Source organism: Zonotrichia albicollis, chromosome 9, assembly GCF_047830755.1.
Source record: "Zonotrichia albicollis isolate bZonAlb1 chromosome 9, bZonAlb1.hap1, whole genome shotgun sequence".
NCBI lineage: Eukaryota > Metazoa > Chordata > Aves > Passeriformes > Passerellidae > Zonotrichia > Zonotrichia albicollis.
In genome coordinates this window covers 34,831,660-34,846,273 of record NC_133827.1, presented here as the reverse complement: position 1 = coordinate 34,846,273, position 14,614 = coordinate 34,831,660, and the positions used below count along the sequence as shown (strand labels likewise).

At 51.3% G+C, this 14,614-nt stretch overlaps 1 protein-coding gene across 8 annotated transcripts in view; it reads left to right on the top strand.

The window, feature by feature from the left end:
* The first annotated feature begins 533 nt into the window (after positions 1 to 533).
* Positions 534 to 14,614, top strand: part of LOC102072341 (transcription factor SOX-2) — a 36,465-nt gene continuing 22,384 nt past the window's right edge. For 6 of the 8 annotated variants that reach the window (XM_074547377.1, XM_074547376.1, XM_074547375.1 and 3 more), the window contains exons 1-2: positions 534 to 3,203; positions 3,310 to 3,412. In XM_074547377.1, the coding sequence (XP_074403478.1) occupies positions 538 to 1,485 (948 nt within the window). In that variant the 5' untranslated portion in view covers positions 534 to 537 and the 3' untranslated portion in view covers positions 1,486 to 3,203; positions 3,310 to 3,412. Of the gene's footprint in view, positions 3,204 to 3,309; positions 3,413 to 7,921; positions 8,754 to 14,614 lie in introns of those variants that run through there. The other 2 variants (XM_074547373.1, XR_003379758.2) reach the window with 2 other exon arrangements.

Here is a 14,614-nt window from a genome sequence, read left to right as displayed (position 1 = left end):
GCCCCCGCCCCGTTTCATGCAAAACCAGGGGAAGAGACTTGTCCTCAGTGGCGGAGCCGCCGAGCGCTGATTGGCCGCAGCGAACGCATTTATTGCCTGACAAGCCCCCATCACATGGATGGTTGTCTATTAACTTGTTCAAAAAAGTATCAGGAGTTGTCAAGGCAGAGAGAGAGAGTGTGTGTGTTTGCAAAAGGGGGTAAAGTAGTTTGCTGGCTCTTTAAGACCGAGGTGGAGAGAGAGAGAGAGAGGGAGAGAGAGAGAGAGAGAGAGAGAGCGGCAGGCAGAGAAAAGGGAAAAAGGAGGAAGAAGTTTTTTAAAATCAAGACTCCGGCGGTAATAATAGCAGTTATTAGCATTATTAATCCATCAGCGAAGAAGAAGATCCTGATCTTGATCCAAGTGTGGTTTTGGGGAGTCCCCCTCCCCCCTTTCCTACCCCTCCCTAGGAAAAAAAAAAAAAAGTCCGGCTTGGGACTCCGCTGCGGCTGCTCCTCGTTTCTCTGCTCAAGGCTGGTTCCAGCAAAAGTAGTTTGAATGTACAACATGATGGAAACCGAGCTGAAACCTCCCGCCCCCCAGCAAACTTCGGGGGGAGGCACAGGCAACTCCAACTCGGCCGCCAACAACCAGAAGAACAGCCCGGACCGGGTCAAGCGCCCGATGAACGCGTTCATGGTGTGGTCCCGCGGGCAGCGGCGGAAAATGGCCCAGGAGAACCCGAAGATGCACAACTCCGAGATCAGCAAGCGGCTCGGGGCCGAGTGGAAACTTTTATCCGAGGCGGAAAAGAGACCCTTCATTGATGAAGCCAAGCGGCTCAGAGCTCTGCACATGAAGGAGCACCCGGATTATAAATACCGACCCCGGAGGAAAACCAAGACCCTCATGAAGAAGGATAAGTACACGTTGCCGGGGGGCTTACTGGCACCGGGCACCAATACCATGACGACTGGGGTCGGGGTTGGGGCCACCTTGGGAGCTGGGGTGAACCAGAGGATGGACAGTTACGCGCACATGAACGGCTGGACCAACGGAGGCTATGGGATGATGCAAGAGCAGCTCGGCTACCCGCAGCACCCGGGCTTGAACGCGCACAACGCGGCGCAGATGCAGCCCATGCACCGCTACGACGTGAGCGCCCTGCAGTACAACTCCATGACCAGCTCGCAGACTTACATGAACGGATCGCCCACCTACAGCATGTCCTACTCCCAGCAAGGGACCCCGGGCATGGCCCTGGGCTCCATGGGCTCGGTGGTCAAGACGGAATCCAGCTCCAGTCCCCCCGTAGTCACTTCCTCGTCTCATTCAAGGGCTCCTTGCCAAGCTGGGGACCTTCGGGACATGATCAGCATGTATCTACCAGGTGCTGAAGTACCAGAACCAGCTGCCCCAAGCAGACTTCATATGTCCCAACACTACCAGAGTGCACCTGTTCCTGGCACAGCCATTAATGGCACACTCCCTCTATCACATATGTAAGACAAAGGGGCCGGGGGGGTGGGAGGGGAGGGAAAGGAAAACTAAACAAAACAAACAACAAAAAAACTTTTATTAGAAATTCTGGACTTTTTTTTTTTTTGGACTATTTTTGTACAGAGAAAACTCCGGAAGGGGGGTGGGGGTGGGGTTTGGGGTGGGGGGGGGTCAGAAATTAAACCGACAAGGAACTTGTATAGATCTCGGAGGGGAAGCAACTACACAAAACTTTTAAAAAGTTCTAGTTAAAACGGTAGGAACTTTGCAGAAAGTTTGCAAAAGTCTTTACCAATAATATTTAGAGCTAGACTCAAAGAGCGAAGAGGAAGATGTTTTAATATTTGCAGGCAACTTTTGTACAGTATTTATCAAAAGACACATGGCAATCAGAATGTCCATTGGCAATAGAAAGAGAAGAAAAAAACACAAGCTCGAGAATTTGCCAATTATTTTTAAAAATTAGAGTCTTCTTGGACCATTGTGGTTGTGGCAGCTGAATTTATAGTAGCTGCGAGAGGAGAGGAAATTATTTTACGGCATTTGGACATTTAAATTGTTTTAGAAATTGTACAAAAGATAAAAAGAGGTAGGATGAGTACTTGCGAACCATGGGCTTGGTTTGCTGGATAAGGGCAAACGTTTAGATTGTACTAAATTTTTTCTTTCTTTTTTTTTTTTTTTTTTTTTACTTCTTGTTAAAAAGCAAAAATTGCCATGCAGGTTCACACGCCGTTTGTTAATTTATAATAACTTTTTGTTTCCAGACTTCATCCTGTTCAAAGGAAAAAAAAAAAAAAAAAAAGGAAAATTACCAACCTGAAATTACTGTGTTTGAAATATTTTCTTATGGTTTGTAATATTTCTGTAAATTTATTGTGATGATATTTTAAGTTCTTTTTTTTTTTCTCCTCATTTTCCGTAGTTGTATTTTAAAGATTCGGCTCTGTATTATTTGAAATCAGTCTGCCGACAGTCCATGTATATATTTGAACTAATACCATCCTTATAACAGGTACATATTCAAGTTAAGTTTTTACTCCATTATGCACAGTTTGAGATAAATAAATTTTTGACATATGGACACAGAAGTTCCGCTTGAGTCTTGGATTTATTTTTGTAACGCAAGATGTTTTTTGAATAATTCATGCAGTAGAAGGTATCATCGTAGCCAACCGAATACGATAAATAATGCAGTAATATATAACTACATATATATAACGCATGAATATTTTTATAGGTATGTATGTAGAGAGAGAAAGTACGATAGCTTTAATGGAATAACTGCCTGTGCCTCCTTCGGGAGGAGGGGAACGTGGGGTGAGAGGCTGTTCCCCAGTTCCCTGCCGAGGACGCGGGGTGCTCCGGGCTTGGGGGTTCTGTCGCCGCTGCCTTTGGCCACTTGTTGCCCCCGGAGGGGCCGAGCTGGGGCTGGCGGGGCCGGCGGCAGCGGCGGGCGGGCCCGGGCACTGCCGCGGCCTCCCGGCTCCGCAGGCGGATAACGCACTCCTCTCTCTGCCCTTTCCCAGCCGAGCCTCCTTCCACAGGGCCGGCAGCAGGGGAGCCGGCTCCCCAAGGCCGGGAACCCGAGCGCGCCCGGCCGGGCCGGGCTCAGCCCTCGCCGCTCCCTTTGTCCGCCGCTTCCCAAACTTTCCTCTCCCGGCTCCTGGGCCGCGCAGGAGGAGGTGAGAGGTGGGGGCGGGCGTAGGGTTGACCGGGCAGAGGTAAGAAACAACAGAAAACCGAACAAACAAGCGAAAACAGTCGAATGCCAGAGACTTTCACGTTTTATCACAGCTCTTTCTTGAATCCTATTTCTTAAATTGCCAGCGCGGTGTAGCCCCGTTTCGGACACTCTCTGCAGCCGGTCACAGCCCCAAAGAGAAGCGGTGGCGCCTGCCATATAGAAGGAGAGATCCACCGTCCGTGCCAGGTAGAGTTTTACTTTGTACAGTCGTTCCCGCAGTTGCCGAGGACGGGGCTCCGCTCCGCTCCGCGCCGCTCCGCGCTGGCGGCCCCGGCCGGCGCCAGGCCCCGCGGCTGGGCAGGGCAGGGCGATGGGCAGCGCAGGCGGGCAGTGCCTGGGCAGCCCCAGAGGGTGTTTGGGCCTGCTGCCCTTAGGGGAAATGCGTGAGAGGGAGATGTAAATAATAATAATAATAATAATAATAATAATAATAATAATAATAATAATAATAATAATAATAATAATAATAATATAAAAGGTACGAATTTTGGGATTTGAAGTACTGTGATTGCAAACTGATCGTGTGTTCTGCTAATGGCATGTGGTACGTGGCAAGGAAAGCATGTGATGTTTGGCTTAGGCAAGGCACAAAGTGGGCACTCCGGCACGGGGCAAGCGTTGCTGAGCTTTTCTCTCCAGTATTTCTTGTCAGCCACTGGATTTGGCTTTAGGTCGGGGAAAGAAGGCTGGGTGAAATGCACATACACACACACACACACACACACACACAATATTACCTGGCTGGTTGTGGCTTTTATTTGGTATTGCTATTTCTTAGGCTCAGTTCTGGCCTCCATCCTTGAAGCCTGGTGTCCAGATGAAAACTAGCATTGCCAGACTAGGAGACGTGGAGATTTGCTCACTGCCTGGTTTTGTAGTTTAGCTCCCTTTGTCTCTTTTATTTCTGCACCGTCGCAGTACTTGGGCCGGACAAAAAAATTTTGCAGATTCTCAACCTTTTCTGTGTGTTTTACACTAATGCAACGAGTAAAACATTCTTTTTCAGAGCTGTGAGCGTTTGCAATGCATTTGGGGATTATTCACGTGGTAACGAGCCCACATCCCCGCTCCCGCTTGCCTCGCTGAGAAAAGAGAACCAGGAATAAAAGCCCAATCGATATCACGATTCCATTTTTAAAAGCGAATCTTAGCCAATTAACAGCAATAAAACCTGGCCCCTTTTTGAAGTGCTAACTAAAATATTCGAGGGGGGTATTTGGAAATGTTGGTCCTTTTACAATTCGCATAGAGAAGGCGAGCTAATACCCCTAAACAAAAGGCACTAAGCCACATATTCAGGCTTAGTGAATTCAGCAACTTTTTATAAGGGCAATTTGTTTAAGCTTAGATTTCGGAGTACGATTTGGAATATATGTGGTTGAAACCTGATATCCCTTGGACAGATTCCTTACATCCATCCATCCATCCATCCATCCATCCATCCATCCATCCATCCATCCATCCATCCATTTATCCGTTTAGGGAGGATAACCCAAAGCATTTTACATGTACAGCTGAACAGTTTTATTTTTAAAGTGCTACTTGGAGGAACGCCATTGTCCACTGCTCATTTTAAATTCAACACATTCAATAACGCCATTTACACCTAAGCCATTATCCTGGGCTTTCGTTCATGGCAGCTGAAATGTGTAGCAGAGCTCGTGGGTATGTTTTTATTTTGGTTATTGAAGACCTTTGAGGCTGTCTGTGCTTTCCCTCTCGTGAATTGTTGTGTATTTTATAGCCAGAGTGATGCTCGGCCCAAGAGCGCCAGTGTAATGTTTCCCTAACCTTCCACACAGCCGAAGTGAACCCAAGGATAAGATTATAGTTTCCCCTGTGATTTTTTACAGCTTTTTAAGTACCGGGGTGTTAAAATATTTTGCGGAACTGGAGAGGTAGATTAGCAGGGTTTCTTGCCAAAGCTGGGAAGCTGGTATTACAGACTGTCCCAGGGGGAAATCGCTCACATTAACCACTAAATGAATATTTGACAAGGGCTCATTCGGGGGTATTATTACTACAAACGGGTCCCTACTGGACTTTCCAAGGGTCAAAGAGCAATGGTTCAATTAATTATTTAGACTGTTAGTAGATTTGGTTGTAATAGCTGTACTTATTTCTGCAACCGACAGCTTCTTGCGGTGGGGGATCTGGGGAGAGGCTCTGCCTCCCAGCCCCGGCTCCAGCCCGTGGCTCTCGCTTGCCGACAGGCATTTCTTGGCCGAAACCACGTTTTGATTCCTTGAGATGCCCACTGGTGCCGGGTGGGACATCAGGGGTGAGCTGATCCCCACAGCAGAGTGTTTTCTCTCGATATTAATTCCTCCTCGTCCCCAACGGGCAGCAGAGCTGGATATCTGCCTCCGAATAAGAGGTAGATAGCCCAGCAATTTAAGTAGTATATAATGTAAGCCCCACTGAAGGAAAGAGGCCCATTACTGATAGGTGTGATTAGATACACTTCAGTCATTTAAATCCCGATCTAACTCAAATACTAAAATGTGAAACCTGCTTCGGTGGTTGTGAGATTTCCGAGGATATATGCAAAATGCTGACATTCTGATGGCAGAAGAGCTTCGTCTTTGCTTTTTTTAACGCCAGTCAGCCTCGCCTGACACTGTCGTTTCAACATTTCTCTTGGTGAGGAGGGGAGAGAGAAGGGAGGATTATTTTGTTTAATTTTTTCAACAAACATGTCCGTAGTAGTAGATACAAAAAAAAAAAAAAAAAAAAAAAAAAAAAAGGAAAAAAACCCAAAATAACGTTGGGAGTGTGCGATTAGGTGACAATAATGTATGTTGAATGAATAAGAGATAAGCTGCAAGGGGGGAGAGGGAAGCAGTAATTACAAACCCAATTCATTCAGCTTTTCAGGACTTTTGTTGTGGGAGCTCCATTGACGGGCTTCGAGCTGCCAGTTTTCTCACATTAAAAAGAACTGATCAGCGCCTCAGGGGGACAAGCAACACCGCTTAACTGCATAGTGATGGGGTCCTCATTTAGAGCCATTACAACAAGAAAATTAAACAGAGCCTTTGTGTGCACCAGGTTTACTTTTCAATTGCTGACAGTTTATAGCTAACTGCTCAGAGATTTAAGTTTGATTGCGGTTTGATCGCCTGCTAGTTAGCACCGCCGCTATTTCAGTTTTGGTAATTAAAACCAGTTTTTCTGACGATGGCACGGGGAATTGCGAGAGTTTGGTACTATTTTGCTTTTGAGGAATCAATTCACTTGGCGAGGACGCACAGCGCTACAGTGAGTGTGGGGGCTGCTTCGCTTGCGAATTGGAAAGGAAAGGAGCCCGGGGTGGAATGGAAATCCCCGGAGCTGCGCGTTCGGCTGTGCCGGAGCGGGAGGCGAGCTCGGTGCTGCGGGCCGGCCCTGCCCGGGCACCGCGGCCGCTCCGGGCCCGGCGGAGCCTCCGCGCCGGCAGGTGCGAGCGGAGCGGCGGGGGGAACAAAGCGAAAGCCCGAACCTCGCTGGATGCTTTTGGAGCTTTGCTTTGGAGTTCGCAGAGGGTTTGCTGTGGCTGAGCCGCGTGTGAGAGCGCGTGTGTGAGTGTGCCTGTGCGTGCCTGTGTGAGCGTGTGTTTGTATCCGTGTGCGCCTGTGCGTACAGGGGGAGGGGGCGCGCCGAAACAAGCTGCGATTTTTCATTACAATTTAGCAATGCTGGGGAGAGCGCGGGCGGCCCTTCCCGAGCAGTGTGGCGCGGGTTCGGGCCCGGCTGTCCCGCGGGAGAGGCCCGGGCCGCTGCAGCTCTGCCGGCAGGAGCGGGGGGAGCCCGGGGGCGGGGGGTCCTCGCTGAGAGCGCCCGCGGGGAGCGGAGCAGGGCCGGGCCGGAGAAGTTTCTGCAGGAGTTTGTCCCTGGCTCATCCCCCGGCGCAGCGTGCTGCCTCGCAGGACCTCCGCCATGTGGGCGACAGCTTGTGCAAAGTGGCTGTATGTTTTGAGGTTTTTTTGTTTTGGTGTTTTTTTTTTTAATTCGTCTCTTTTAAATTGAATTCTTTTAGGATTTCTCTGTGTTTTGTCTGTGTCTTGCGCCCGTCCCTACCCGTTCCCCCGACGCCCTGATAAAAGCGCCTCTCCCTCCCTCCTTCCCTCCAAATGTGTTTCAGACTCGAGTCACCGAGCGGTTTTTCCAAGGCATTGCCTTCTTCAGAGGAGCGAGGTGGCCGCAGCTCGGGAGAGTCCCCGAGGGGCACCCTACGGGCGGGGAACTGTCAGGCCGCGTCCGCAGGGCCCGGCCGAGCTCTGTGGGGCCAAAGCGGCGGTGCCGCCGGTTCCTACAAGCTCTGGGACAGTGGGAGGCCGGGGGAGCGCTGTCAGCCCCGGGGCACGGAGCTGGGCTGTGTCTGCCGTCTGCCCCCAGCGCGTCTCCCTGTCCCGAGCCCAGCGGCGGGCACAGCGCTGCTCCGGTCCCCGGGATGTGTCCCCGCTCCCGGGATGTGTCCCTGCTGCTGGGATGTGCCCCCGCTCCCGGACAGTGGCCGCTGCCCCAGGGAACGGGAGGGGAGGCCCGGCCCCCGCGGGCTCCCCCGCCCCGGGTCCTCGGTGACCCCATCATCCCCGCACCAGTTAGGGCTGATGACGTAATGCGGGCGCTTTTTTTTTTTCCTCTTTTTTTTTTTCCTCTTTTTTTTTTTTTTTTCCCCAGAAAATCGTGATTAACGGCAGGGGATGGGGATGGGGAGGGGTAGAGGGGAGAATGCCACCGGGTGCTGGCAAGACACGGGCCTCTGCAGAGGCTTTCCCGCGGGAAGGCTCCGCAGGGGTGTCTTGGCACTCCAGCTCACACTCACTCCCGCACACTCACAACTCACACGCGTTCTAAGTCAAGGGTCTGATCCTGCAAATCCCCCTCCCATCCTGCGGGGCGGCCGGGCCGGGCCAGCCGAGCTCACTCGGGCAAGCAGGGACGGCCAGGCCCGAGGCGGCTCCATTGGAGCCAAGTCCCGCAGCGCTCCGCGGGCTCCGGGAGCGGGGCCGGGGCTCATCCCTGCGCTGCCCCCCAAGCTCTCCAACGTGTCCTCCTGGCATCGCCGGGAATGATGGCCCCTTTAAGCTGTTACAAATTGCAGAAGTAGAGGAAGACAGAGAAATAATTAATGTATTAAAACAAGCAGCGAATTCCTCAGGAGGCACCTTATCAACTCCAGCCACACTGGCTTCATCCCTCCTCGTATGCTAATACCCCGTGACGTCATTGGCGCCAGATTGAATGTGAATCAGTTATGAAATTATTAGTTTTAGCTTAAAAAGCAATCTGGCTCTCCTGTGAGTGGGCTTCGCGTTGCTGCGGGTTCTCGCTCCGTGTCCTCCCCGTGTTATGCACACACAGTAGTTGCGACTTTCCTGTTGCAATGAATGAATCAATATTTCCAAAGCACACATCCTAACAGGGGGTGATGTAAAGAAACCCATAGATTAATTGGGTCCCGTTTCTGAGTCGGCTGTGTCTTCCTTATCGATACACACTTTACACCCGAAAGCAGACAGTCGGATTTCCTCCTACTCTTCAGGTAGGCAAGAGCTCCTTGTGATTTATTTCTGTTAAGATATCACAGAGGGGGTGTTATTCTTTGCCAGCGTCTGCGAAAAAAATACTCAGGAGTTTGCTTTTGCTTTTGCTTGTGATGGAGGAAAATGGGCCAGAAAAGGGGGAAATACAGAAATTATTTGGTTGTTCGTTTCAAACAGAAATATTTTTATTTACAATTTTGAAAAGGAGAGCATCCCAGCGGTGGAGGGCCAAGGGATCTGAGCGGGGAACAATGGGAATTAACACCATTTCAATCGCTGAGGCCACTCTAATTAGATGTCTGGGTCCGGCGAGATCAAATACCTGAATCTAAACCCCTCGGCTCGGTTTCTTTCGCTTGCAAATGCTTCTGAAAAACGGTTCCTCAAGAAACCAAGCTACCCCCAAATTCCCCGGAGTCCCTTTCGAGAAGTTTGGCCAACAACAACTTTCTCCGTGGGTTAGGGGGGCCGGCGCGTCCCCTCCCCGCAGCGGCCCCGGCCCGGCACCCCCGGTGACACCCCCGATGACACACCCGCACCCCGCTCCCCCCGCAGCTGCTGCGGGACACCTCGGGCTCCTCGCCCCCTTCTTTCCCCCTGTCTCCGGAGAGCTGCTCTGTTCCCATGAATTATGAATAAACTCTCTCCTGGGGAGCCCCGGCACGGGCCCATCTCCGCTCCCGGGGCTGCGGAGCCCCGGCCAGGCAGGGCAGTGGCACCGGCCCCGCTCCCGCTCCCAAGCCCCCTAAGCAGGGGGGGGAAGGAGGAAAAGGAAAGAAAGAAGGACGGAAAGAGAAAGAAAGAAAGAAAGAGAGAGAAAAAGAAAAGAGAGAGAGAGAAAAAGAAGAAAAGAGAGAAAGAGAGAGAGAAAGAGAGAAAGAAAGAGAGAAAGAAAGAGAGAAAGAGAGAAAGAGAAAGAAAGAAAGAAAGAAAGAAAGAAAGAAAGAAAGAAAGAAAGAAAGAAAGAAAGAAAGAAAGAAAGAAAGAAAGAAAGAAAGAAAGAAAGAAAGAAAGAAAGAAAGAAAAGTTGCAACTGGCTGAGAAGTGAGTTTTCTGACTAATGAAATCCAAAATGAGCGGCGAATATAAAGTATTGTAAGATTTCTTCCCTGCACCCCAGGCACTGATTGGCAATACTTTTTTTTCTTTTTTTTTTTTTTTTTTTGTGCGTTGGTTTGAAAAGCAGGAAGAAATGTAATGAATTGAGTGCTGTCAGAGATGTCTTCTCTGTTGATGTGGTGAATGGCAGTAGCTCCCTGATCCAGTGCAGGTGCAGTAGAGCTGGGGAATAAAAGAGGGGGGCTCTCTGTTCAGTGGAAAAAGCACATTCCCTACAATAGACCACACACTGCCAGCCAGCACGGCATCAGCTCACACTCTCAGACTTTTTTTCGCCTCTTTCTACAGTCCTGAGCTCACAAAATGGCTATACATTAGCACTAGTTAGGGTTTGCTTTTAATGAACAGTTGTGACTCCTTTTGACCAACATTTAAATCTGCTGTGCTCTCTCTGAAGACAGGTCTGTTTTGATCACAGGTTTTAAAAAATGGCCCGTTTCCTAACAAGGCGGCTTATTCAGGGCCATCAGTTGCATTTGATTGCACGAAAAAAAAAGGCTCTCGATTAATAAAACGCATTTCCCAAGTGCTTCTAACGGGGAAAGTTTTTTGCTTTTTTTTTTTTTTTTAAATATATAATAAAGTGTTGTGAGGAGGAGGAGAGACACTGTTTTTATATGGATGAGATGGTCTAATCCTATACACGAACGCATTTTAATCCTGTTTAGAGATAACCTGTCTCCCTTTTTGGCTTAATATATTATCCTTATACATGGATAGAAACTTTGCACTCTTATTAATTCAGTCCAGATTGTTTTATTGGCTTATTTCCATAATATTTTTTTAACTTTTTTTTTTTTACCCTCTCGACGATCTGCTCAGAGTAAACTGGGTTACACTTGGTTACACAAGTTTTATTCGAAATTATTTCCAGGGCGAGGGCTCACTCCTCAGCCAAGGGGAATGATTGATTCTGTCCCTCTCCGCCTCGATTTGATGTGCCTCGTCCTATCGCGGCCAAGCCAATGAGCCGGGATTTTCATGGCATCCCGGAGCAGCCCTTGCTGATTTCTCTCACACCTAACCTGCAAGAAGTAGATTAAGCTCTTTTGGATATACTTGCTGATGCATTGCGCTGAGGAAAATTGCTCGGCGTTTGCTTATAGAAACCCATGTTACTGTGAATGTTCTTTTTTTCCCCCTAATCGTGGTAACAAATAGCATCAGCTCCTGGAACAGTTTGGCAAAGCCATTCTTGCCTGAGTAGCGCTAAACGGGAGAAGCTGACAGCTACCCGGTTATTACCTGAGCCCCGAGGAGCCCCCAGCCGATAACAGAACGTGTTTGCAATAAATGACATAAGAGGCACCGGCCAGGTGCCGCTGGGCGCTCGGAGCACATTTCCAGGGGCAGATCCCGTCATCCTGCCCACAAAGAATGGACCTTGTCCAAACAGGGGACAAGAGATCGATGCTGCTGTTATCGTTCCATCATATGGAACGATATGATAATATCGTATCGTATCACATCGATAATCCCGTATGAAAAACGTCTCGTTTCCACTTTGTTCGGGACGTTTCAAACGCGCCGGAGCATCATCACCTGACAGCGCCTTATTTACTGCCAACAAGTTGCAGCTCCCCAGCCCCAGCCCTGGCCCCCGGCAGCTCAGGAACAATCGCGGGGGAGTTTTCCGGGGGTGCCGGGGCTGGGGGAGCCCAGCCCAGCCCCGCTCCCCGCGCCACCGGACAGCCTTTGTGTCCTCCTGCTGCACACACCCATAATTAATCCTCCTTCTTACTGCTTACATCCCGGACCCAAGGGGCAACTCAAACCTATTTAGATCGCCTTGGTTGGTTGCACAAATTTAAGTGGCAAATGAGTTATAAACCTAATAACTGCTTTAATAAAAATAATTATTTGATTATGGCAGAGGAAATTTGCTGGAGTGCGGGGATGCGGCTGGGTTTGCGTTTTGGTGGTGGTGAGGTTCGTCTTTGCTTAGAACTCAGACGCCTTTAGAAAACGTTACTCTGAGGAAAAAAAAATCCCAAACTCAAAACAAAATGAAAAACAAACAAAAAACACCCCAAAATCAAAATCCTAAAAGACTTTATATTAAAAAATCGCTCTGGTTCTCAGAGTACCGTGAAACATTTCCCGTGATATTCGAAAGAAGAAATAATTTGTAAACAGAAAAATCAATATGAGATTTGGGTGGCTTTGAATTAATTGAAAACAGTCAACACAGAGGACCATTAATCACAAACGCTGGTACCTCTTTCGCTTTTCCCCCGTTAAGGATGAAGTTTCTGCGCCTCTTTCAAGTGTATTTATGCTTCTGGTTTTACAAGAAAAAGTGAGGATGCAACAAGACCAGTCGCGTTGTCCTCTCTATACTTTTAACGCTAGCATATTGTTTGATTACTAATTCGAGTTAATATGATCTTTATGGCAACATAACAGTGGATAATTGGCCCTTTTTCTGAACAACAATGTAAATCACAATCGCTTTATTATTTAATAACGTCAAACGCTTCGTTGGATTGGCCCCGACAGAGAAGACCTTTTCTTTCTAGGCAGTGTTGTTGAGAAAGAACAATGCAGATCTAATTGTGGAGATTTCAGAAGTTGGCTCCTGTAAATGAACAGCTTAGATATGGAAGTTCCAGCAGATGTCTGCACTTTTCCCTGTGACAAACCTTGTAACCCCCCTTCCTCCCCCTCTGCCCCGTCCTCCTCCCTCCCCGACTTATTGAAGATTTTTTGTTCTCACATCCTAGCAACAACCTAAATCTTCCAGTCGCGAATACACCCCTTTCCCCTGGTTGCTACCCAGCCCTCAGATGGCCGCCTCAAGCGTACACACCGAATTAGCGCTCGGCCAAGGCGCGCTCGCCCCTCGCTCGCCCCGGGCCCCCCATCCGCTGCGGCCGGGGGGTGTCGGGCCGGCGGGGGCAGCCGGGGGGCTCGGGGCTGCCGGCGGTGCCGCCGCCTTTTCGCCAGCCCTGCCAACGTACCGGGGATTTGTTTTGCAACACTTCAGAGGCGGCTGCAAGTTGCGCTCGCCGTTATGTGGCAGGAGAGGTGCCCGGGCCTGCCAGCGCCGGGGGTGCGGGACGGGCCCCCCCCCGATGTGCCACCCTCAGTGCTGGGGTGCCCCTGCCTCGGGCCCCTCCGCCCTGGCAGCAGCAGGAGCCTGTCCCGGCGGCGGGGCCGGGGCTCCGAGGCACAAGTTGAGCGATTTCTGGCGGAGGGGGGCGCACCCCGGTGCGGATCCGCTCCCGCAGCTGCGCGGGTTTTCCCTGGCGCTGGAGGCGCCCTGCCTGGGATGGGCCGCTCGGGGCAGGGTCCCGCTCCCCTCCGAGGACAATCCAGGAGAGGAGCTGACTTGGCAAACTTTGCGGTGGGCGCTGGCAGCGCTGCTGGCCCCGGCCCGTCCCAGCTGCCCCGGCCCCAACAATGCGCGCTTGGCTGCCGAGAGAGCCCCGTCATGGGCGGGGGACGCGGCAGGGCCATGGGTGCCGGCCCTCCGGTGCCAGCTGGCTGTCTAGAGGTGAGGCAGGTACACCAAACCCGAGATATTGTCCCTTACGTTAGTGCGTTAGTTGATTTTTTACATCCACCCAAATCCTCTTGTGCCGCCAGTGCGGCGCAGCCCCTTTCTGCTCCCTCCAGTGGGCTGCTCCCCCAGCTGCCCGCGGCAGGAGCCCCCAGGGACAGCGGTGCTGCCTCGGGGGTGCCCGGGACCGGGCCCTCAGCGGGGCACCGCAGCCTCACACCTGCCACGAGTGATGTTTTTGTTCGTTTGCGAGAACCCACTCGAGGGAAGCACTTAAAACACAGACCTGATCACTAAAATGACCCGAAAAAGAAATCCAAGTTGATTGTATCGCCCTGCCTGCAGCCGTGGGAAGTTGTTGATGAATCCCTGTTGACTTTTGAGCTTTTTCGCCTCGAGTGGGTAGAAAAATCTTGATTTTTTTTTCCCCTCCAAGCTTTCCCGGCTTGTTTGTTTGTCTTACAACTTTACTTTTCCCCGCTGACATCACCTGGCGGGGGGAGCGCCGAGCCCGCCGAGCGCTCCCCGTGAGCAGAGGGGGCGCAGCGGGGAGCGGGGGTCGCCAGCGCTCTCCCGGCCGGCAGCCAAGGGTTAACTGTGCCAGGGCTAAAACTGCGCGACTTCCCCCGAATGCCTTGGAGGGGACAGCGAGTCCCGCAGCCCCGGGAGCAGCGGGCCGGGCCGGGCCGGGCCGGGCCGGGCCGGGCCGGGGGCGGCCCAGGCGGCCGCCACTCCCCCGCAATGAGCTCATTTCCATGTCTGCGCCTCCCGCAACTGTGAGAAAATCCGCCGGGACATCCCGCGTGCCGATGCTGCCTGGGCTGCCCCGGTCGCCTTGGTGACAGAGCCCGGGGGGAGCTACACACATAAAATGAAGCGAAACTGTTCCCGGGGCCGGCGCACGGCAGGGACAGGGGGATAACCCCACGCCCACGCGTGTCGTTCGTGGGGCCGGGCCCGAACGCCCGCCCGGAGCCGTGCGCGGCTGGGGCGGGGATGGGCTGGGGCAAAAGTGCCCGGGGACAGGCCGGGAGGGGGAAGGGAGCGCTCAACAGCCCCACACTTATCAATAACAAGATGTATAAATATCAAAGTGAAGGAGCCCGAGTAAGTCTTTCTAGAAGCGCGGAGGAAGCTTAAGCAGCTTTCTTTAATGGTGATTTGTAGCTCTGTAAGGGGCACGGATAGCAAATACCCTGCAGGTGCATGTTGTAACACTGCCATCCGGACTTTAATGTA